Source organism: Ammodytes marinus (assembly GCF_949987685.1).
Source record: "Ammodytes marinus genome assembly, chromosome: 11".
NCBI lineage: Eukaryota > Metazoa > Chordata > Actinopteri > Uranoscopiformes > Ammodytidae > Ammodytes > Ammodytes marinus.
Genome location: NC_137215.1, coordinates 139,107 through 163,445, shown reverse-complemented (window position 1 = coordinate 163,445; position 24,339 = coordinate 139,107). Strand labels below are relative to the sequence as shown.

Genomic DNA, 24,339 nt, shown 5'->3' with positions numbered 1-24,339 from the left:
GCGCTAACGTTTGAGCTACTAGCGTTAGCGCTAACGTTTGAGCTACTAACGTTAGCACTAACGTTAGCGCTAGTGTTACAGCTAACGTTAGCTTGGAGCGTTTCGTTTTCGGGAAGAAGAATTTCCTTCTTTGCTTTCTTAGACACCGAGCCCATCGCCGTGGAAACGTTCTGACCGCTTCCTGTCCCTGTTGCCGAGGAAACCAGAGAGCTGGAGGCTGAAGGAATAGAACAGGAAATACAACGTTAGCTAAGGTTACAAATATGTGGTGAGTGAGTGAGTGAGTGAGTGAGTGAGTGAGTGAGTGAGTGAGTGAGTGAGTGAGTGAGTGTGTGAGTGAGTGAGTGAGTGAGTGAGTGAGTGAGTGGGTGAGTGAGTGTGTGTGTGAGCAGGGCCGCCCATAAGGGGTAGAAAGTGGGAAGGCTTTCTCGGGCCCAGCCACTTGGGGGGGCCCATGGTCTTTGGAAGCCAAGAACCTAACTAAACTAAACTTTATTTTTAGATATTTATGTCCATATCTATTCAGAGTTGGGTGTTTACACAGCTGCGGCTCCGCTTAAGGCCATTTAAAAAGCAGTAGAAAAGCAGAAATGTTCAAAATGTTTCAGATTGAGCACAGTGGAGTGTAACTGTTACAAACGTAATCCATTCTATAAACCCTTTGTGTGCCAAATGGTGACAAGATTGGGTTTTGATATTAAACCGTTTTGTCTGGATTATATTTCCTGAGTCGTTCCTGCTCACGGAAAACACATGTACCTGCTACTTGTGTCTGGGTGTCGTTGTGAAAAGTATTTGGACCCCATGAAAAAACAGGTTGGGTACCTTTTGTAGTTCTTCTACATTCTTATAAACAGGACAGGCTAGTTACTCTGTCATTGTCCTGAGTTTAAATTATCTCTCCCCATAAAGTACATTTTTGTGAAAAAGAATTTCCCTTTGGGGACTATAACTTCTAAAGGCTTTGACATAAGTCTTCAGGTTGACACGGCCAGCCAGGTCTGACCAGTTTTTCACAAACCTGGCCAATCGACCAACCAGCCGGGTCATACCACAATGAAGCTGACGAGCAGCATCCTCCTGTTTTAATCATTGTAACCACCAAGGTCCTGCTTTCTGTATTGTTTCTAAAAAATAAAAAATAAAAATAGACATAAAAAGTTCTTAATGCAAAGAAAGATACAAGGCACAAAGAAGTTAGAAATAGTTGAAGGAACAGATTTTGAGTTCAAAGATTAAGAACTTTTTTGTAATGATTTCAGTGCTTTTGCAGTGATGAGAGCAGAATGAACTAAGCCTAAATGTTGCAACTAAACATTGGCCAACTTTATAGTTTTGAGGGTTGGTTTGGTTATTCATGTAGAGAACCACCTTTTTTCATTTGTGTGTGAAGAATTTGTTGTTGATGTTGTTTTTTAAGTGTTATTTATTTCAACAATACCACCAAAAGATTTCAAATGATTTAATGTCATGTGCAAAATTTGGTGCAGTCAATTAGTGTAAATGTATCTTATACCAGAAACTAATGGCATAGAAAACGTGCAAATTGTGAAAACTTTTAGTTTGCTTTAGTGGATACTAAAGAAGAGCAATGTCTCTGTGTGAACTGATTATTTTGTAGATATCTGCTGATCTGTTAAACAATTGTGTGAGTGGGAATCAAAATAAATTGGTCTGCTGGGTTAAGTCAGAAATGTGCTACTATTGTAAAATAATAAGCCCTTGCTCCCCCAACTGTCCCTGCAAATCCCTGGTTGATAAGATAGTTAGTCTCTCTACAATTACATGTATGTGTTTATTGAGGGATGAGCGCACTCACACTCATTGTTGATAGGAGTAATGGGTAAGGGGGGCCCATTGACTGGAGAATTTCAGGGGCCCAGCCATTTGTGTGGGCAGGCCTGTGTGTGAGTGAGTGTATCTGACCTGTGTGTGTGTGTGTGTGTGTGTCTGACCTGTGTGTGTGTGTGCGTGTGTGCGTACTGTGTGTGTGTGTGTCAGCACACAGGGCGTCAGTGCAGTAGTGTTGTTAGTGCTTGTAGTTAGTGCATGCTGCATGCTGCTGCTTCTGCTTTCAGCTACTGCCACCGGATAGCCCCTGGTCATCAGGGGCGAAAAGAGGAGCCGAGTGCGTAAGTCTCCTCAGCCGGTACATAGCCTCTCCACCGCCAAGACCTCGTACACGCCTCCTCGTGGCACACATGGTAACTGGTCCCTTGTGGTTGTACGGGATGCCCCAGAGACGCGGCACGCAGGCCCATCGGTGAGTGGAAATGTCCTACTGCCCGTCAACCACTGTCCCAGTGTTGTGCCTACAGCAGTGCTAAAAAGTACAATAGAAACCTATGAGGAAAATGAGGCCTAGTTCCCCTTTTCAAAGCCTGATAAGGAACCCTTGAGGCCTACATGGGTAAAATGAAGCCTGGATTTGAGTTTTCTGGAGGCAAAACCCCCAGAACAAGGGGTCATAAAACGAAGGGACCCAGCCCTAGTTTCATCACACCTGATAAGGTTTTGTAACCCCATTGGCTGAGATCTTCCAGTCAACCATGTGACCATGCTATGATAAAACCAGCAAGCACCCCAAAATCACCGCCTTTTCGCAGTGGAGCCATCCACAAAGCGGGTGTTTGCAAACTTTAAACTGAGCTCACAGACTGCTTGCCTGCAGTCTTTACCTTCCCGGATCCGAAGGAAGTTTCACCCAGGAAACTTCATCCTACCGCGGCTGCTGAAACTCAGCCGTGCCTTCCTCCCTACCAGCCGGAGAAGAAGCCCAGCGTCACTGAACGCAACAGACAGTAAACTGCCTCGCCGCCTCCGCAAAAGACGCACGCCACTACCGGAGCAAGCCAGCTGACCGCAACGGGCCCCGTCTTTCCCCCAAGAAGCAAGATCGCTCCTCCACCGGCATAACAAGCAGGACCCTCCTCTAAACCTGCCGTGTGGACCACAGGATCCTATCCTACCCATCGCTTCTCATCACCGTCGGAGACGGTTCACAGTAGGCATTTGTCTGGGCTATAAATGAGGCTATAGATATCTATTTAGGTATACATTAACTTAAGGTTAAGGTACCGACTGACGAGTCGTTTTTCCCTTGTTAAATGTGATTCTGACAGCATTATTTTCATAATAATTGCCTAACTGCTCACTGTGGTTTTTCCTCCCACTTTCCGGGAGATGTTTGATTGTTGTGATTGTCGCTACGTGCCAGATCAGCTGTTCCCCTCTGATAACTCCGAAGCAGCATCAGTTTTGTGAGACCACTCACAGACTGAATGACTGTAGGCTATACATCAAGGTGAACAACTAACGGCACTGAAAGTGGCAAGCTTTTACTTGATCTCCTCTTTCTTTCTCTCTCTTTATTCAAACTCTGTACATCCGCACACCAACACATATTCTTACATTTGCGTCGCGATTGTTAAGCATATGAGTGTTGACTTCTGTGGTTTCCAAAGTTATATTGAGTGGGTCGCAAGCGCTGACCCCCTTCACGTGACTTTAACGTCACACGTCACAGTTTGGACGTCTCCGCCACGTGATTGCGTCGCCATCGGTGACCCCCCTTCACGTGACGAAGACGTCACAAGCTGTCCGCCATTTTTGGCTTTGGGCGGTGTCCACCCCATGGTCCACCCCCCTTTCTTTTTGACGCTCACACACACACACACAGTAGTACATACACATGTACTATAGCCTGTGGGTTTGATTCTAAACTGTTCTTATTATTGCTTGTGTTATGTCTGCTTTCTTAAATTAGATTAGTTTATGGTTATTGACTTATGTGTATCGTTTTAATCAACTTACCTAAGTAAATAAACCCTTACATTTTGATTTTAAGAAGCAGTGTCTGTGATATTTGTGTCTTGTATTTCACTAATTGCTGGTAAATAAGGTTTATGCTCGAATATTCACTCCTTCATTATCTTAAATGTACATTGTAACCAACTTTGACATTCTCAAGATAAATCCCTTTAACATTATGAGACTGTTTTTCTGATTTGATTCAAAGTTCCCTTTTTCAAAGGGTGGTGCTCCGTAGGTATTAATAAGTAATTTGATTAGCTTGACTAATTTAATTGATCATTAATTAACAATTTTTCTTAATATTATAATTTCCTTGAAATTAATAATATTCTTGACTTTGACCAAATCTACCCCTTATGAATTCCCAACACCAGCTATGGGCAAATAGACCCAACTATGGGTAAATAGTGAAGACCCCAACGGCAGAACAGGCGGAAGATGGTGGGTGTGAGAACCACCACAACGGCTGGAAAGGCAGAAGAAGGCAACCCCACAGCCACGTGGATTAACTCGGGAGGGTACAGTGGCTAGGGGAGCAAACCCCGAAGACAAACCTGCACCTGGGGACAGGCACAGGCGGAGTCCAACTGACCGGACCACCGGCAGCCCCCTGCAGCTCCTGCCAGACGAAGGTCGTCACGGGTTCTCTCATGCCACTGGAGGTCAATCTGGTAGGAGTGAAGATGGTGGGAGTGAGGTCTGTGCACCCTCACCCTCACCTTAATCCTCACCTACGCACAAGCTTTTCTTGGGAGGGAGGGAGGAAGGGAGGGAGGGAGGGAGGTACAACATCGATATTGCAGCTCTCAGTGAGACCAGACTACATGGAGAGGATTCCCTGTCAGAGGTTGGTACACCTTCTTCTGGAGGGGGGTCCCCGAAGGCACTCACCGTAACCATGGAGTTGGCTTTGCTGTGAAGACCAAACTGCTGCAGCGCATTCCGGAATCCCCCATCGGCATCAATGAAAGGCTGATGACGTGGCGCATTCCCCTGGCAAAGGAACGATTCGCCACCCTCATCAGTGCATATGCACCAACTCTTAATGCCGATCACAACACCAAAGAGGATTTCTACCGAGCTCTTGATGCCATCCTACGGAAAACCCCGGCTACAGACAGGCTCATACTCATGGGAGATTTCAATGCTAGAGTGGGCACAGAGCACCTGGTATGGAATAAGGTTCTTGGCCAGCATGGAGTGGGGAAAATGAACCACAACGGGCTCAGACTCCTCTCCCTCTGTGCAGAGCACCAGCTGGTCATCACCAACACCATCTTCCAGATGAAGAACAAGCTCAAGACCACCTGGCAACACCCCGCTCAAAACATTGGCATCTCCTTGACTACGTGATTGTCCGTCAACGCCCCATAGAGCAGAGTGGTTAGAGGCGCTCGGCCAGTCAAGGAAACGTCACCAGGACTGGTTTGATTGTAACTCAGCTGAGATACAGTCACTCCTAAAAACCAAGCGTGAGGCCCACAAAGCTCTCCTGTCCTGCCCTGCCCTGGATCTCCCACCCTCAAATCGACCTTCACTGCAGCAAGAACAGCAGCCCAGCGAGCCCTCCGGACTATGGAGGACACCTGGTGGGTGCAACAGCCGCGGAATATCTCTCCTCTCCATCGCAGGGAAGGTCCTGACCAAGGTCATGCTCAGTAGACTGGTTGAGCACATATCAGAAGCTGTGCTCCCAGAAACAGTGTGGTTTCCGGATCAACATCAGACATGGTATTTGTCTTGAGGCAGCTGCAGGAGAAGAGCAGGGAACACCACAAAGACCTCTACATAGCCTTCATCGACCTCAGCAAAGCCTTCGACACCGTCAACACCTCTCCAAACTTGGGGTACCACCCAAGTTTCTCAGCATCCTACAGCAGTTGCACGACGGGATGCAAGCCAGAGTGCTCGCAGGAGAACTCCAGTCAGAGTTTTTCGAGGTGAACGTTGGGGTGAAGCAAGGCTGCGTCTTGGCTCCGGTGCTCTTCAACATCCTCCTCTCTGCCGTAACCTGCCTCTTCCACCGGGTCATGGGACAAGAAGACGGTGTCCATGTGGAATACCGTCTTGATGGAAGCCTCTTCAACATCCGCCGGCTCCAGGCCCACACCAAGACAAAAACCCGCCAAATCTGTGAGCTTCAATATGCTGATGACTGTGCCGTCGTAGCTCACAGCCCGGACTCTATGCAGCACGCACTCAACACAATATCTGGTCTGTATCAATCCTTCGGCCTACAGGTTAACACTCAAGAAACCGAGGTCCCATCTCACCCCTCCCGCCCCCACTCCCCCCAGTTTTCACATACACGGTGTTCCACTTAAAACAGTGGATCACTTCACCTACCTTGGGTCCGCTCTGTCCTCATGCTGCTCCCTTGACAAAGAAATACACACCCGGATCAACAAAGCCTCATCTTCATTTGGACATTTTGAAAACCGCAACCTGAAGGTCAGCACCAAGGTTGCTGTGTATAACGCTGTCTGTCTCTCCACTCTGCTCTATGGGGCAGAGTCATGGACCCCATACCGCCAGCACATCACCAACCTAGAGGCCTTCCACATCCGCTGCCTACAGAAGGTCCAGGGTCTGTCCTGGGAAGATCGAACGCCCTATACAGATATCCTCCGCAACACTGGCTCTGTCTGTATGGAAGCAGCTGTGGCCAAAAGACACCTGCGCTGGATAGGGCACACCATACGAATGCCTGAACATCGCCTGCCCCGCCAAGTCCAGTTCCAGTGCTCCATCTGCGGGCGAGTGTGCGGCTCAAGAATTGGACACTTCGCCCATGAGAAGTGGCACCAGCAGCAACGTCGCTGACCCCCCCCCCACCCATCCCCAACCCCATCCTTGGAGCAAGCGTCATCATCGAAAACGATGGACAGCTAAGAGTGAGTACTGACCCAGTATCTCCTGGTCTTCCATGCTGCCCCCTCCTCTCCTCACATAGTGTTTACTGTGTCTGTGAGTGAGTGAGTGAGTGAGTGAGTGAGTGAGTGAGTGAGTGAGTGAGTGAGTGAGTGAGTGAGTGAGTGAGTGAGTGAGTGTACTGACCCAGTATCTCCTGGTCTTCCATGCTGCCCCCTCCTCTCCTCACATAGTGTTTACTGTGTCTGTGAGTGAGTGAGTGAGTGAGTGAGTGAGTGAGTGAGAGAGTGAGTGAGTGTGTGTACTGACCCAGTATTTCCTGCTCTTCCATGCTGCCCCCTCCTCTCCTCACATAGTGTTTACTGTGTCTGTGTGAGTGAGTGAGTGAGTGAGTGAGTGAGTGAGTGAGTGAGTGAGTGAGTGAGTGAGTGAGTGAGAAAGAGAGAGTGAGTGAGTGTGTGTACTGACCCAGTATTTCCTGCTCTTCCATGCTGCCCCCTCCTCTCCTCACATAGTGTTTACTGTGTCTGTGTGAGTGAGTGAGTGAGTGAGTGAACTGACCCAGTATTTCCTGCTCTTCCATGCTGCCCCCCCTCTCCTCACATAGTGTTTACTGTGTCTGTCTGTGTGTGAGTGAGTGAGTGAGTGAGTGAGTGAGTGAGTGAGTGAGTGAGTGAGTGAACTGACCCAGTATTTCCTGCTCTTCCATGCTGCCCCCTCCTCTCCTCACATAGTGTTTGCTGAAGGTGTGTGAGCACAGCAGGTCAGACAGACAGGAAGAGGGGAGCTTCTGTTTCAAGAAGTGAAGGAGCTTTTTGGCCACGTCACCTGGTACGGATAGACCAATCAGGGACGAGTCATCTAGCTCCGCCTCCTGGAGGGGGACAGAGAGACAGACAGAGAGAGAGACAGACAGAGACAGAGAGACAGACAGACAGACAGACAGAGATACAGAGAGACAGACAGACAGAGAGAGAGACAGACAGACAGAGAGAGAGACAGAGAGACAGAGAGACAGAGAGAGAGACAGTCAGACAGACAGACAGACAGACAGACAGAGAGACAGTCAGACAGACAAAGAGACAGACAGGTTCAACGTTAATAGGGCTGTGCAAAAAATCTACATTGCAATGTATTGTAAATATAGATTTTTGTGATATCAGTGTGTGTGTGTGTTTGAAAAAATTGTGAGTGAGTGCGTGCGAGCGTGTGTGTGTGTGTGTGCCTCTACATGTGTGTGCGACTGTGTGTGTGTGTGTCTCTGTGTGCGTGCGTGTGTCTCTGCATGTGTGCGACTGTGTGTGTGTGTGTGTCTCTGTGTGTGTGCGTGCGTGTGTCTCTGCATGTGTTGGTCTGTGTGTGTGTGTCTGTGTAAGCATCATACCTGGTCATCGAGGTTCTGCACTAGCATGTGGTTGACTTCTTGTTGTTGAGTTGGTTCCAGTTTCTTTATGAAGAAGAGGATTTCCCACCACTCTGCCCTGCTCAACACGGTCTCACTGTGCACACCTTCACACAGGTAAGGCAGAGAGTACAGGCCTCCAGGGGGCTTGGAGAAAAACGTCTGGCTCACTGCAGCACGGACAGAAAGAGGGGAAAATGATCAACTTCTAAAGCACTCACATCAACTAAACTTTCCATAATCATTCTCAGCACTATTCTGAAGGTTATTACAGAAGGATTTGTTCATACGTTGTTCACTGTCTGATTTATGAGACATTTTGACGAGAGACAGAGAGACACACACATATACACACACACACACACGTACAGACACACACACATACACAGTGACACACACACACACACAGACAGAGTACTGACCGGCGGTTAGCTTGAGCGTCTCTGTCAGTGAGGAGGCTTTGTCCTGTGAGTCCTTCTCTGATTGGCTGCTGCTGCCCAGTATCTCCACCATGTGCCAGTGAACCCAGTACGTCCTGGACAGGGAGTTCCAGTACACCTGAGAGAGACACACACACACACACACACACACACACACACACACACACACACACAGACACAGACACATAGCGAGAGAGAGACAGAGAGAGAGAAAGAGAGAGAGGCACACACACACACACACACACGTCATTTGCCATAACTTGTACAATAGTCTGATGAGTTACAGGTGTGTTCTTACAGGTTTATATAATTTTGTAAATGATTGTAAAATTGCCTGTAACTTAAAATATGTTTCACTTCTGAGTCCTGACACACCCACAGTTACATAGTGCACCTTTAATTTACATAGAAACGTGTGGACACAAATCCAGGTGTGTTCTTAAAGTCTGTCTGTCTGTCTGCCTGCCTGTCTGTCTGTCTGTCTGTCTGTCTGTCTGCCTGTCTGTCTGTCTGTCCTTCCTGTCTGTCTGCCTACCTGTCTGTCTGCCTACCTGTCTGTCTGTCTGTCTGTCTGTCTACCTGTCTGCCTGCCTGTCTGTCTGTCTGTCTGCCCTTCCTGTCTGTCTGCCTACCTGTCTGTCTGCCTGCCTGCCTGCCTGCCTGTCTGTCTGTCTGCCCGCCCGCCTGTCTATCTGTGTTCTTACCTGCAGTGGCGGTGATCCATCGTTGCTGTATCTGAAGGCTCCTTCGTCCCCGGCGCTCACCTCTTCATAGTCCTCCAACATCCGCACCAACATCCCCGTCTTCAGGTTGTCCTGCACGTACTCCACATAGGCAGAGCGGCACGCAAAGTCTGACCGCGTCTTGAAACCATTACCTGTAGACAGGGAGGGAGGGAGGGAGGGAGGGAGGGAGGGAGGGAAACAGACAGACAGACAGATAAGGAGGGAGGGAAACAGACAGATAAGGAGGGAGGGAGGGAAACAGACAGACAGACAGGGAGGGAGGGAGGGAGGGAAACAGACAGACAGACAGGGAGGGAGGGAAACAGACAGACAGATAGGGAGGGAAACAGACAGACAGACAGACAGACAGACAGACAGACAGACAGACAGACAGACAGGCAGACAGACAGAGAGGGAAACAGACAGACAGACAGACAGACAGACACAGAGAGAGAAAGACCATTAGACCAAGTCAGACCGCGTCTTAAAACCATTTCCTGTATGAGAAAAAAATTAAATATTGGAAAAATCGTGAAAATATTTTTTTCTGGGAGTGAAATAACTTCACATCCCACAATCCATTGCGATTGCCATAATGCATCCCTTCGTTCCAATACCCATACTTCCCTACTATTTAGTATGCCAGAAAAAGATTTAAGATGTCCCAATACATGCACGTCAATTGTAGTATGCTGAAAAATACATAAATGCCCCCAGTAACTCCAATAGCATTTTGGAGTATTCGTCTTTATTCTTGACATTTCTCAACATAATGAAAAAAAAATTTCCTTATCTGATTTTTTTTTTCTCTCCTGTCTGTGGCCCTAAAACTCTTCTGTACTTTAGTATGTAGTGTAGTAAAAAGACTAAAACTCTTCTGTACTTTAGTATGTAGTGTAGTAAAAAGACTAAAACTCTTCTGTACTTAAGTATGTAGTGTAGTAAAAAGTCTAAAACTCTTCTGTACTTTAGTATGTAGTGTAGTAAAAAGACTAAAACTCTTCTGTACTTTAGTATGTAGTGTAGTAAAAAGAAAAAGTATGTGATTTGGAACGCAGGGCATGTACATTTTTTTAAAAGCATTACCTGCTTTCTTCTTTGTGGGTGTGGCGTTAGTAGCAGCCACGGCGGCCATATTACCCCCAGCGACATTAGACGACATAACGATCGGAGACGCACAAAACCTGGGCTGGAATATGGACCTGAGGTAAAATGAATAAATAAATGAAAATGGTTATTTGCATTGTTACCGATATGTAAAACTTATTTCTGATGCAAAAGACAGACAGGCAGACAGACAGACAGACAGACACAAACAGACACACAGTCACACTTTGACACACTCACTCTCTCTCACACACACACACACAGACAGAGACACACAGACAGAGACACACAGACAGAGAGACACACACACACACACACACACACACACACACACACACACACACACACACACACACACACACACACACACACACACACACACACACACACACACACACACACACACACACACACACACACACACACACACACACACACACACACACACACACACACACACACACACAATGTAAAAAAATATATATATATATTAACCTTAGCACCGGTCTTGTTGATGAGTCATCGATGGGCTCCTCCCCTCCGTTACAATAGGCCACGCCCCCCATCCCGGCCGGCCTATCCCAGCCCATCACTCGCACCAGCTCTGAGATCAGATTGGCCATGGCCATCGTGAAGTCAAACTCTCGCGTGATTCGCTGAGCCGGCCCAAAGCAGGAAGTGGAGGGGCTTCCGTCCTGTCTGTCACATGACTCGGGCGATGATGATGATGTCGCCGTGTTCAGTTTGTCCATGAGTGATGTCACACACAGGTAACGCTTCACCAGAGAAAACAGAAGCTTCCCCGGGATCTAGACAGGAGGAAGGATAACAGTAGAATTAAATAGATAAAACAGACAGACAGACAGACACACACGAGGCAAGATCAAGGAGCCATGTTAGGATGAAATAAATAAGTTAAAGTATGTCCCAGTTGTAGCATACTGCATGCTAACTAGATACTTTTTATGATCAGATGTAGTATGGAGGAGAGAGAAAGAGTATGAGATTTGGAACACACAGACACACACACACACACACACACACACACACACACACAGACACACACACACACACACACACACACACACACACACACACACACACACACACACACACACACACACACACACACACACACACACACACACACACACACACACACACACACACACACACACACACACACACACACACACACACACACACACACACACACACACACACACACACACACAGTGTACCTGGGGCAGGTGTATTCCCTCAAAGGAGATGCCATGTTCCTCTGATGATGTGGTTTCAGCAAACAGCTCCAGCAGAGTGTAGCGGTTATCAAAGTCCATATGCTGCTCTATGCCATCCTGCTGACTGAGAGACAACAGCACATAGGCCCTGCTGCCTACGGGGAGGGAGGGAGAGAGAGAGACAGGCAGGGAGAGAGGGAGACAGGGAGGGAGGGAGGGAGAGAGGGAGGGAGAGAGAGAGACAGGCAGGGAGGGAGAGGGACAGACAGACAGGGAGGGAGGCAGACAGGCAGGGAGGGAGGGAGAGAGGGAGGCAGGGAGGGCGGGAGACAGGGAGGGAGGGAGGGAGAGAGACAGGGAGGGAGGGAGAGAGACAGGGAGGGAGGGAGGGAGGGAGGGAGGGAGGGAGACAGACAAACAGACTGTTATCTGGTGATCGTCTAACAGGAAATATGAATCAGCCAAGATGTTGAAGATTTTATTCTCTGTAATATTCTACCATGTCTGTCAATGAAACATTTCTGCACCAGTGTCAGGAGGGGGGGGAGGCACCAGTTTGTAAACGCTGCCATACTGAGAAATACAGAGAGAGTTTTGTGGAGCTGATAGGCTTAATCAACTTTATGTCAACTCGTTTGGTGATGGCTTGAATGTAACCGACATTCATTTATATGGAAAAGTTACACACTATAGCTTTAATGAAAACGGAACCTGTTCAGATAAACTGTTGACTCACAATGACTCATCAGACAGTTTGAAGCCACAATGAATATAGAATATTGAGCTTCCTGAACGTGTGTGTGTGTGTGTGTGTGTGTGTGTGTGTGTGTGTGTGTGTGTGTGTGTGTGTGTGTGTGTGTGTGTGTGTGTGTGTGTGTGTGTGTGTGTGTGTGTGTGTGTGTGTGTGTGTGTGTGTGTGTGTGTGTGTGTGTGTGAGTGAGTTGTTACATGTCAAATAATCTTGATTTCGAAATGAGGAAGTTTAGAAATGAACTGATAAGTTTCATTTCATAGCTTCAGTTTTCCCTCCAAACAGACTGCAGGGTGTGTGTGTGTGTGTGTGTGTGTGTGTGTGTCTGTTTGTTTTGGTGTGTGCGTGTTTGTGTGTGTGTGTGTGTGTTCCGATGACTCATGGGAAAAGCTCTCAGCCTTGGATTTTAATCAAAAAATAAAACAATGTGTGGTTCAGTTTGACAAGTCGGAAAGGAATTTTTATGACAACACTGAGTATGAATAATTAGGGGCTCGGCCTCTTGAGTGACAGCTATCCGCCCGTTGTCCCTCACTTTGCCTCGGAGGTATACGTCAGCTAGATGGGCGTATCTCCCTCCCCCCCGATGCCACATCAATGCTCTTTTTCAGTAAACCCCCTTACCTGCGTCATGTGATGCTAGCGCCCGTAGCATCTTCCCTGCGCTGCGGCGTGTCTGTGTCTCTTTGTTACACAGCAGCTCCATTAGCAGGTTGAGCGCGCCCGTCTCTTTGAACACTCCCACCAGAGATCTGGAACACACAACGAGACTATGTGATACACTGTGTTTATGGTAAATGGACTTGTATAGCGCTATATCTCCGTTTATCACAGACCCAAAGCGCTTTACATTGTTTTTGTACACATTCACCCAGTCACACACACATTCATACACCGATAGCAGCAGCTACCACGCAGGGTAGGCTTAGCACTAGGGTGCTAAGCTAACTGTCGGGAGCAATTCGGGGTTCAGTGTCTTGCCCAGGGACACTTCGACATGTGGCGGGGAGCCGGGGGATCGAACCTCCGACCCTGCACACCAGAGGCGAACTCCCTACCCACTTCGCCACTGCCGCCCCGTGTTAAAGCTGGGGTGGAGAATTTGGGGAGAAAATAGCAGTTGGGATAGAGATTTGAACAGTTGAGAGAGAGAGAGAGAGAGAGAGAGAGAGAGAGAGACAGACTGACCCTATGGAGGCGTAGGCACTGAGCACGTGGATGGTGTGTGTGATGCTGATGCTGAAGTCGCTCTTCTTAGACATCTGCTTCCGGGCGCGACGCACCAGATTCTTAACGTCCTCTTTCATGTCTGACAGCTCCACCTGAAGAGGAAAGGATGGAAGATATTTTATTCAGTCATTATAAAAGAAGATTCATTCATAAAATATAACAAAATATCTATTAAAAAAAAATTAACTCATTCAAAAAATTAAATTCAAAAATAAGACAAATGCAAAAAAAAGTATTAATGTAAGAATAAATATATTCATAAAATATCCCAAATATCTGAAATATTTAAAAAAAAAATTGTAAAAAAAATAATTCCTAAAATACCCCAAAAATATATTAAAAAAAAATATAAAGAAATAAAAAATAATAAATAATAATTATTCACAAAATACCTCAAAATATGTGTAAAAAATAAATAAATGATTAAAATAACATAAATTCCTAAAATACCCCACAAATATCTTTAAAAAAAGTATTTAAATAAATTAAAAAAATAGAAAAGCTTTGAAAAATAAATAAAGAATAAAAAAAAATCAATAATAATTCATAAAACCCCCAAAATATGTTTAAAATAAGTAAATAATAAAATAAATAATCATTCCTCAAGTACCCTACAAAGACCCTTCCTTGCCCCACCTCATCAAAGGTGACATCGGGGGGGAACTCAGCGCCCCCGTCCCGCCCGTCTGTGGCGTCCTCTCTCTCACTGGTCTGGGCGTCTGTCTTCCTCTTGCCCAGCAGCGTGGGGCAGTTTGCATACACGTCCTCCGTGGACATCCACATCAAGATGTTCTCTGCTTTACTCTCTCCAGAGGACGAGCCACTGGAGCTGCCCGACCCAGAGTTAATGCCTGGAGGAAGGGGGGAGAGAAGGGACTGTGAGAGGGTGTGTGGCCCCGAGTTACTGCCTAGAGGGAGAGAAGGGACTGTGAGAGGGTGTGTGGCCCCGAGTTAATGCCTGGAGGAAGGGGGGAGAAGGGACTGTGAGAGGGTGTGGGGGTGTGTGTGACCCTGAGTTACTGCCTGAAACAAGCATAGGAAGGGACTGTAAGTGTGTGTGTGTGTGTGTGTGTGTGTGTTATTATTATTATGAATTTTAAATTTTTTTTTAATAGTACATTTTTAATTTAAGACTTTTGAATAAATCTGATCTTTTCTTTTTTAGATTATTTTTTCTTCTATCCAGGTTCAATTTAAGACCTTCTTTATTTTCCTTCTTTTTGAAGATAATTATTTTCTTCTTTTTTTTTTTTTACTTTTTAAAAGCTTTTAATGCCATTTCAAATGACTGTTCTTGTAAGACAAACTAATAATTATTCTAAACCATTTTAGCTCAGTTTTTCTCCTACCTCCGCCTCCGGCCCCGCTCGCCTCATTGGCTCCGCCCCCTGAGTTTGAGCCGTCGTCCAGGGTTACGAGGCACCAGCGAATCAGGTACTCCGTCTGGTTGTCGTGGTTACGGCGCTGGCGAATCAGCTCCTCTGGAAACGCCTGTCAATCAAATCAAACTTTATTTATATTTAACTTTTCATACAAGAAAAAATCTCATGAATAACTACTAGGACCATTAAGAACACACAGTCACACACACACACACACACACACACACACAGTCACACACACAGTCACACACACAGACACACACACAGTCACACCCACCCACAGTCACACACAGTCACACACACACGTCACACAGTCACACCCACCCACAGTCACACACACACACACACACAGTCACACACACACACACACAATCTTAAAATCTGACCTGAAGAGTCGGACCGAGCTGAACCAACAGGTTGCCGTGCCGCCGCTCGCCCACCATGACTGCTGGGGGGGGGGGGGAGAGAGAGAGAGATTAATACACAGGGAGAGAGAGAGAGAGAGAGAGAGAGATTAATACACAGATAGAGAGAGAGGGGTGGAGAGAGGGAGGGAGGGAGGGAGAGGGAGAGGGGGGGGAGAGGGAGAGAGAGGGGGTGAGGGAGAGAGAGAGATTAATACACAGAGAGAGAGAGAGAGAGAGAGAGATTAATACACAGGGAGAGAGAGAGAGAGAGGGGGGAGAGAGGGAGAGAGAGAGAGATTAATACAGAGAGAGAGAGAGAGAGAGAGAGAGAGGGAGAGAGAGAGAGAGAGGGAGGGAGAGAGAGAGATGGAGAGGGAGAGAGAGAGAGAGGGGGAGAGACAGAGAGAGAGCAAGCAGAGATTAATACACAGAGAGAGAGAGAGAGAGAGATTAATACACAGAGAGAGAGAGAGAGACATTAATACACAGATAGAGAGAGAGCGAGAGAGAGAGGGGGGGAGAGAGGGAGGGAGGGAGGGAGAGGGAGAGGGGGGGAGAGGGAGAAAGAGGGGGGGAGAGAGAGAGAGGGGGGGAGAGAGGGAGAGAGAGAGGGAGGGAGAGAGAGAGAGGGGGAGGGAGAGAGAGAGGGGGAGGGAGGGAGGGAGAGAGAGAGAGAGAGAGGGGGAGGGAGAGAGAGAGAGAGCAAGCAACGTTATTGGACAATAAGAAATAATGTGATAATATGACAGAGAGAGAGAGAGAGACAGACAGACAGACACTCTACTCTAAATTAATTAATGCGCGTTTCCAGACCACACAAAAAAAAAAACACGTTTCCGTTTATTGATTTGTCTTAACCGGTTACACGTGCACGCCCCTAAAACACACACACAAGGCACGCCCCTAACACACACACACACACACACCCCTAACACACACACACACACGCCCCTAACACACACACACACACACGTCTCACTGAGTCTGTGATAAGACCAGCGCTCTGCAGATGTTTACTGAATCCTCTAATGTTTATTCTACAGTTAAAGGTGCAGTCAGTGGTTCTGGAGAACGCTTGATGTCAAAATCAGACCCCATTTACAGAGCCTAGGCTGTGTATTAACACTAGATTTTCTTCCTACACACACACAGTACAGACAGGTAGTGGATCGTGATGAGATATTCACTGATTTTGACAACAAGCGTTCTCCAGAATCACTGACTCCACCTTTAGAACCAAAAGTGAAAACAATCTAGAAACAGAAAACTTGAGTTTCAGCTTCACAGTAAAATCTACTTCCTCTTTATGAAACAGAAATGCTGCAAGATGGGTGTGCTCCGGTGGCGTAGTGGATAGAGCGTGTACCATATTGGCTCCGGCCTTCGTTGCAGTGGTCGCGGGTTCGAGTCCGACCCGTGGACCTTTACTGCAGGTCATCCCCCCTCTCTCTCTCTGTCTCCCCATTCAACTCTGTATTATCTAAAAGCTTGAAAATGCCAAAAAAAAATCTTAACAAAAAAGAAAAAAAAAATGCTGCAAGTTTCAGACGGGCTTTATCAGACCCGCTCCGCTGACATGCTCATGCTCATTGTATCTTAATGTCAGGTGGGCAATGCATCCTTTATAAGCCCTTTGGGGTTTATTTGGTCCCACCCGTGCATTCATGTCTGTCTATGTGCATCTTTTTGCCTTTTTAATCTTGTTTATTCTGCACAAATAAAAACTAAACTATGTCCCACTAGCCCGGTCTGAGCTGGGACAGGCTTCTAGCTTCAGTGCCCCCGACTCCTGGAACAACTTACAGCAACAAATTAAACTAAAGTAAATACCTTTATATCCTTTAATCAATTCAAACAAACTATCTTAAATCTGCCAAACTCTACCTGTAACGGTTTTAATCAGGGTATATTGTACTTTCAGTTTCACGTATTTCATTTGAATTCATCCAGCCACTCTTCACCACTGTCTAAATGTTTCAATGGTTTTGTCTCTTTATCAGCTTGTTGTGAATTTGATGTATTTGCATTGAATATTGTTGTTTCTGCTTTGCATTTGTTTGTCTCGAAATCATTGCAAATGAGGGTCTCACACACACACACACACACACACACACACACACACACACACACACACACACACACACACACACACACACACACACACACACACACACACACACACACACACACACACACACACACACACACACACACCTCAATTGATCTCTCCAATGACATGAAATGAAATTTATGCTGGGCATAACGTGACGTAAGCTTCACGGGGCTCCGACTAATCCCCGGGAACACTCTCACTTTCGCTTCCATCACATTACTGACCCCAGCAGCAAGGTTTAAGGTTTAAATTCATTAATCACTAAACTATCGAACACTGACGTCATCTCTTAGCTGTTCACATTGATTTAGCTGCTTCTTCGCTAACTCTCCCTGGCTAACAACAGCTAACGCTAGCATTGGATTCTAATTTGAGGTTACAATGAACATTATATATTTGAATTAAACCTATAATCTTAACACAACGACTCCATCTTTTTCTAATAACTTTATCAGACCGTATAACTAGTCTAAACTGCTCGTTAAGTCGGTCTTTATTGAAAAGTCAAAGCATACAGAAATCGTCGAACAAAACCACATGTCAAAAATCTACCCATTTTAAAGTAAATACAATCAACAACTAATATAGATTAAAGTTTCCTTTTATTTAACTCGATTCAATGATTGTGTAGACTCTTCTTGTTAATTCGGCGTCTATTTATAGAATATATTGATTTAAATAAACGTGATTTTTCTGTGTTTAAGCTTGAAGATGGCTGTCACCTAACTTTATCTGGAGGGGAATAATGCTTTAAAAAAAGCTTCTAAAAAAGGTGAATTAACTGTCTGGTTAATGTTGTTTGGTTTGTTTTCATAGAGTGAAATCATAAAATAACTTGTAACTAGTCTAGTCTGCTCGTGTAATGCTTTAAAACAACGTTAAAATCATATAGATAGCGTCAGTGACACCAAACGCCAATTGAGAAATCTACTAATTTAAAGGCAATCATAGTCGAAAACTATGTTAAATTCCAAATTTAACTTTATTTAAAAAATCCTAGATTTAATAGCCTGTAATGGTAAATTCGGCTTTCGTTTTTTAACTGTATTTATTTAAATAAATGTGATTTTCCCTGTTTAAACTGGTTTAAGCCAAGGGGAAACCTCCTAGACTTTTTATAAACAGTGTGTGGTTTAAGCATGAAGTTAGCTGTCACCTGCTCACTTTATCTCAAGGAGAAAATGCTTTAAAACCAAGTTTGAATGTGTTTTTCACGGCTGTCTGATGCCGTTTGGTTTGTTTATTATACAGTGGAATCTTTAGATAGCCAGTGACTAGTCTAATTAGCGCGTGTACACAGCGACAGTCACAACAAACGCCCATGTCAAATAAACATCTACAAATTTTAAAGTAAAAACAATTAAAAAACTGGGTAAGATTCAACTTATTGACACAATTTAACTAAATTCTACAATGTTAACGGCTCTTCTGGTAAATTCGGCGTCCACCATTAAACTATATTTACCTAAATAAACGTGATTTTCTCTGTTTAGGGAAGCGCCTAGCCACAGCTTTAGCCAGGCCTTCGCTAGTTGTCAGCTAACCCCATCTAACCTCTCTCGTCTGCGGGTAAGTTTGGCTTGTTACCTGCCGTTTCGCCGCCTGTCCCAGTCGCTCCAGACTTCCCTCTCCCACGCTGTTTTCTCCGCCGGTTTGGCGTCTCGTTTCCCGGCCTGGTGAAGTGGGTTTGGTCGCTAAACTCCTGGAGCTCCGATCGACTGCTGGATGCGCATTAGCCCACTGTGCAGCTTCCGGAGGTTTATTCTTCTTCTACGGTCTACACGTTATTTCAGTCTGAATGGGAGAGAGGAAGGAAACAGCGCCGCCCGCTGTTTGGGAGGAAAGAGTTTGTTTGGTTTATATTTAGATAATTTTTGGGGCATTTTTGCTTTATTTGACAGTTTAAGATATTTTCTCCACTTGTAATTCTGAGTATCGAATAATTATCATATCAAAATCAAATTACTTTGAGGAACCTGGAACTTACAATATGATATGATATAGTCTTATGATATAAGACTAGAATATGTTTGTAAACCAAACTGTGGGCCCTGCTGCTGTAAACAACAACAGTGAAACAGTAACTTTTCAGGAAGCTTTCTAACTTCAAACAGTGTTCCAGGGATCACATTTTCCTGTGAGGAAAGTTTGTATATTCAGTTATGAGAATAAACCTTAGAAAATGTGTCACTTCTCTGACACACACAGAGTTACACACTGCAGCTTTAACCTCTGTTTTCTGTACCTGCCAGCAATCAAGATAATCTAATTTACATTAAAACGTTTTCTGTGTCATGCAGGGCGACTTACAAACATGCAAATCATTTCTGGAGACAGTTATGTTTTGCATAGGGAGAGTGCACGTGTAGGGAGTGTGCACGTGTAGGGAGTGTGCACATGTTGGGAGTGTGCACGTGTAGGGAGAGTGCACGTGTGTGAATCTGGATGGCAGCTCTGTCACACCTTCACATTGGGGAAAGTGTGTGTTGGTGGCACAGATAGATAGTTTATAGGGATTGGGGCTGGAGGGGAAAATTTAATTTAATTTATTTTTTCACAAAACAAAACAAGCATTCACACAAATTGAATTAAATTTTTTTCAATTTGTGTGAATGCTCGTTTAGTTTTTTTGTGAAAAAAAATAAAAAATAAAAATAAATTTAATTTAATGATCCCCTCCAACCCCAAAAAAAACAAGCAGCGACTAAATAACGTAAGGACCACAAATAAACTATTATTGTTATTATTATTATTATTAAACAAAACAAATTGAGAACTAATTTCCTGGCGTTAAAATCTTTTTTTTTTAAGGATTTCTGAATACTGGGGGGGGGGGGGGGGGCATTTTCAGACAGGCCTAACAAACTTTTCCCAAAACTGTCATATATGTGATACCAGATGTGAACTCTAGGGGGCGCCAAAGGTTTGTATCAGCTGGAAATAACTCCACAACTGATTTTGTGGGACAGAAGGATAGATTGATGAATGGATGGATGGATGGATGAATGGATGGAAAACAAATGAAAAGAATGAAGCAAAGAGATTCTTAACAACGTCTTTATTATGATACAACAATAATAAAATAAAAATATTTAAAATTTGAAGATCTAAGTTTTTTTCCATTTCATTTTACAGCAGAATCACAACATCTCTGCAATTCATACAGGAAGTCAACTCCCATCTTCTGAGAACGTTCACAGACACCTTCACAATAAAATATAATAATATAATTCATAACAATGGACAGATGAGGTGCAACAGTACAAACTTTCTGGTGAAAAAACAAAACGTAGAAAAGCATAAATATCGTTGTGAGATTCGAGTGATTGTAAATAATGTTAAAAATGATTCGGATCGGACCGACCGTCGAGCGTCCGCCGTCATGCGTCAGATTACCGTAATACTAAAATGTGAAACTGAAGTCTGGAGGGAAGTGTAAATGTTCAATGTAAACATACACAAAGAAACACAGAAAACTGTCTGGAATATTCACCGTGCGTTCCGAATCACATACACATACTTTTTTCTATTCTACATACTACATCCGACGATAAAATCTAGTTAGGATGCAGTAGGCATACTATTGGGACATACTTTTACTTATTTATTTCATCATAACATTGTGCCTTGATCTTGCCTCTTGCTTTTATATCCGTCTCATCCCCGTTTGTTTGCATATGGAGGCTTCGTCGATGTGACGTCACTTCAGGTTCGCACTGGATTATGGGTTAAAATCGCCCAAATAGGATGCAGTTTTCAACACTAACAATCTTGGCCGGATGTAGTAGACATCCGGGTCTTTCTAACCATACTAAATCTGGCCTCAAGAATCGGGACATCCTAAATCTTTTTTCTACATACTATATAGTAGAAAGTATGCGATTCGGAACGCACGTCAAGTTAAAAAAAGGCAGATCTATCTTTAATAAAAAATAATAATGGAGTCAGTGATTCTGGAAAACGCTGGTTGTAGAAATAAAATCACTTTGTCAAAATCAGTGAATATCTCCTCATGATCTGCTACCTGTCTGTACTGTGTGTGTGCTGGAGAGAAATCCAGTGTTAATACACAGCCTAGACTCTGTAAACTGGTATGTGAGGAAAAAGGGGCCACTGTAGCTGGCAACATGACAGTTTACAGAGCCTAGGCTGAGTATTAACACTGGATTTCTTGTCAGCGAACACACACAGTACAGACAGGTAGCAGATCATGAGGAGATAGTCACTGAGTTTGACAACAATGCTCCCCCACAATCACTGACTGCACCTTTAATAATGCATAAGATGTAAACAGATGTTTCCTTTTCATAAAAACAATTTTCAAAACGTATGAAAAAAAATCCGTTCAGGAAGTTTCAGCAAACAGTCACGTTCTGCGTCAAGTTTATATTCTGTCATTCAAACGTGATAACACAAACTACAGGTGTGTGTGTGTGTGCGCGCAAAGGCCTGTTTGTGTGTGTGTGTACGCATAACCTGTTTGTGTGTGTGTGTACGCATAACCTGTTTGTGTGTGTGTGTGTGTACGCATAGGCCTGTTTGTGTGCATGTGCTGCTGCGTCCTGATTGACTACTCACAGACGTACAGTGTGTGTCGGTGTGCACGTAGGCGTGTGTGTGTGTGTGTGTGTGTGTGTGTGTGTGTGTGTGTGTGTGTGTGTGTGTGCCTGTGTGTGTGTGGGAACAGGTGAAACAGGTACGCAGCTTGGGAGTGGCATGTCGATGCTTTGTGCTTCTCAAACAGGTTCTGATGTCGATTGGCCAATGAGTGAAGGAATGTTCCGTCTTATTCTAATGTGAGTCAACTTTAAAACATTTACTTTTCAAAAACTCTCGTGTCAAAATACTTTCAGTTGAACGATTTAAAATAAATATATTTGTTCGTTATCAGAAATCAATCCAGAAGGTTTTTGTTTTATCAGTTAAAAAGGTGGAGTCAGTGATTGTTGTCAAAATCATTGAATATCTCCTCATGATCCACTACCTGTCTGTACTGTGTGTGTGTGTGGCTCTGTAAACTGGTATGTAAACAAAGGGCCCACCTTAGCAACCCATAGCAACACACCTGTTTAGTTTACAGAGCCTAGGCTGTGTATTAACACCGGATTTCATTTCAGCAAACAGTACAGACCATGAGGAGATATTCACTGATTATTTGTCAAAAAAAATTCTGCAGAATCACTGACCTCACCTTTAAACGATGGCAGCTTTAGCCTCAAACCCCCACAATGCACTTGGGGCCTTTTCATAGCGCCTCTACTCTTTCTTGATCTGCTTAGGAGGGCTGCTGCGTATATACGTTTGGTAGAAGAAGTTACAGAACAGCAGCAAGTAGCTCAGATACATGAGCGTGGCCCAGAAGATGTTATCGATGCGCGAGGGACAGTCTGCGTGATTCATCCACTGGTAGACTAGCACGCTAACCGTTAGCCCCATGACCATCTGTCCGATCTGAGCGCTGGTGATTAGCACGGCAAACGGCCGCGGCACACGCATCCCCGCCGCGCGCACGCTGTAGTAGCTGTACATGAGCGCGTGCACAGAGAAGTTCATGGTCATAAACCAGCCGCCTCCGGCCACCATGTCTTTGTAGGAATACCAGGAGTACAGCAGCACCGTGATGTGATGGTACCAGTGAAGGAACAGCAGCTTCTGTTTACGAAGGACCACGAACGCTGTGTCGCCTGCAAGACACAGACGAGGGATTGGTTATTAGCTAGACACAAACATAGACAATCATTTATTAGACTTTGACATGATATATGGATAGGTTTTAGGATACAATTTAAAAAGGCAAAAAAATAAAATAAAAATGCATTCAAGTTTATGGGGGATTTTTTCTTTTTTTTTCTATTTATCTTCCTCAACATGTCTTCTTTCATACTATTTTAAGTCAAGACAAAAACATAGACAATCATTTATTAGACTTTGCACATAAATAAGGAACAATTTAATATATAAATATCATCGCCTGCAAGACTGAGAAAAGGAAACATTCAAAATGTAACTTACTAGTACCATACCAAGGCATACTGATTATTCTAACAATGAACACCTAGCTCGGGCACTTATTAGCATTAGCACAGACAGAGACATACACACACACACACACAGATAGAGACAGACAGACAGACAGACACACAGAGAAAGAGAGAGACACACACATACATAGAAACAGTGAGGGGGACACAGACATACATAGAAAAAGACAGACAGACAGAGACATACACACACACAGAAAGAGAGAGACACAGACACAGACACACACCTAGCTCAGGAGCCTTGCTGAGGACGAAGGCGTAGGCCCAGAACTTGCTGACTGGTCCGTAGTAGAAGCTCTGGTCACAGATGCTCTGTCTGAACCCAGAGCTGGACAGGATGTGCAACATGTAGGAGCCGGTCCGCAGCGCGCCGATTATACTGAGAGAAGAAGAAATACAGCAGAATTATAACCACAGACAGACAGACAGACAGAGAGAGAGAGAGAGAGAGACAGACAGACACAGACAGAGAGCGAGAGACAGACAGAGAGCGAGAGACAGAGACACTCTATTCAAAATGTGGAGTCAGTGATTCTGGAGAACGCTTGTTGTCTAAATCACTTTTGTCAAAATCAGTGAATATCTCCTCATGATCCGCTACCTGTCTGTACTGTGTGCGCACTGAAAAAAAAAAATCTAGTGTTAATCCACAGCCTAGAATCTGTAACCTGGTATGTTGATAGCTACGGTGGGCCCTTTGTTTACATACCAGTTTACAGAGCCTAGGCTGTGTATTAACACTGGATTCTGTTGTCAGCTCACACACAGTACAGACAGGTAGTGGATGATGAGGAGATATTCACACAGTACAGACAG

The 24,339-nt window shown here is 44.8% G+C and overlaps 2 protein-coding genes across 2 annotated transcripts in view; both read right to left on the bottom strand.

Annotated features, from left to right (window-relative positions):
• The window catches only part of cul9 (cullin 9), a 42,313-nt gene extending 23,103 nt beyond the window's left edge, over positions 1-19,210 (bottom strand). Inside the window, exons 1-14 of the mRNA XM_080036762.1 lie at positions 19,070-19,210; positions 15,349-15,410; positions 14,930-15,071; positions 14,217-14,431; positions 13,539-13,672; positions 12,975-13,102; positions 11,600-11,754; positions 10,854-11,167; positions 10,338-10,453; positions 9,231-9,403; positions 8,509-8,644; positions 8,069-8,256; positions 7,372-7,558; positions 9-217 (exon numbers count right to left, since the gene is read on the bottom strand). Of these exons, the coding sequence (XP_079892888.1) occupies positions 9-217; positions 7,372-7,558; positions 8,069-8,256; positions 8,509-8,644; positions 9,231-9,403; positions 10,338-10,453; positions 10,854-11,167; positions 11,600-11,754; positions 12,975-13,102; positions 13,539-13,672; positions 14,217-14,431; positions 14,930-15,071; positions 15,349-15,405 (2,154 nt within the window). The 5' untranslated portion in view covers positions 15,406-15,410; positions 19,070-19,210. The remainder of the gene's footprint in view (positions 1-8; positions 218-7,371; positions 7,559-8,068; positions 8,257-8,508; positions 8,645-9,230; positions 9,404-10,337; positions 10,454-10,853; positions 11,168-11,599; positions 11,755-12,974; positions 13,103-13,538; positions 13,673-14,216; positions 14,432-14,929; positions 15,072-15,348; positions 15,411-19,069) is intronic.
• A 1,313-nt stretch (positions 19,211-20,523) lies between these two features.
• LOC307257247 (very long chain fatty acid elongase 6-like) overlaps positions 20,524-24,339 on the bottom strand; it is a 10,003-nt gene continuing 6,187 nt past the window's right edge. Inside the window, exons 3-4 of the mRNA XM_080036419.1 lie at positions 23,751-23,902; positions 20,524-23,166 (exon numbers count right to left, since the gene is read on the bottom strand). Coding sequence (XP_079892545.1) covers positions 22,739-23,166; positions 23,751-23,902 — 580 coding nt within the window. The 3' untranslated portion in view covers positions 20,524-22,738. The remainder of the gene's footprint in view (positions 23,167-23,750; positions 23,903-24,339) is intronic.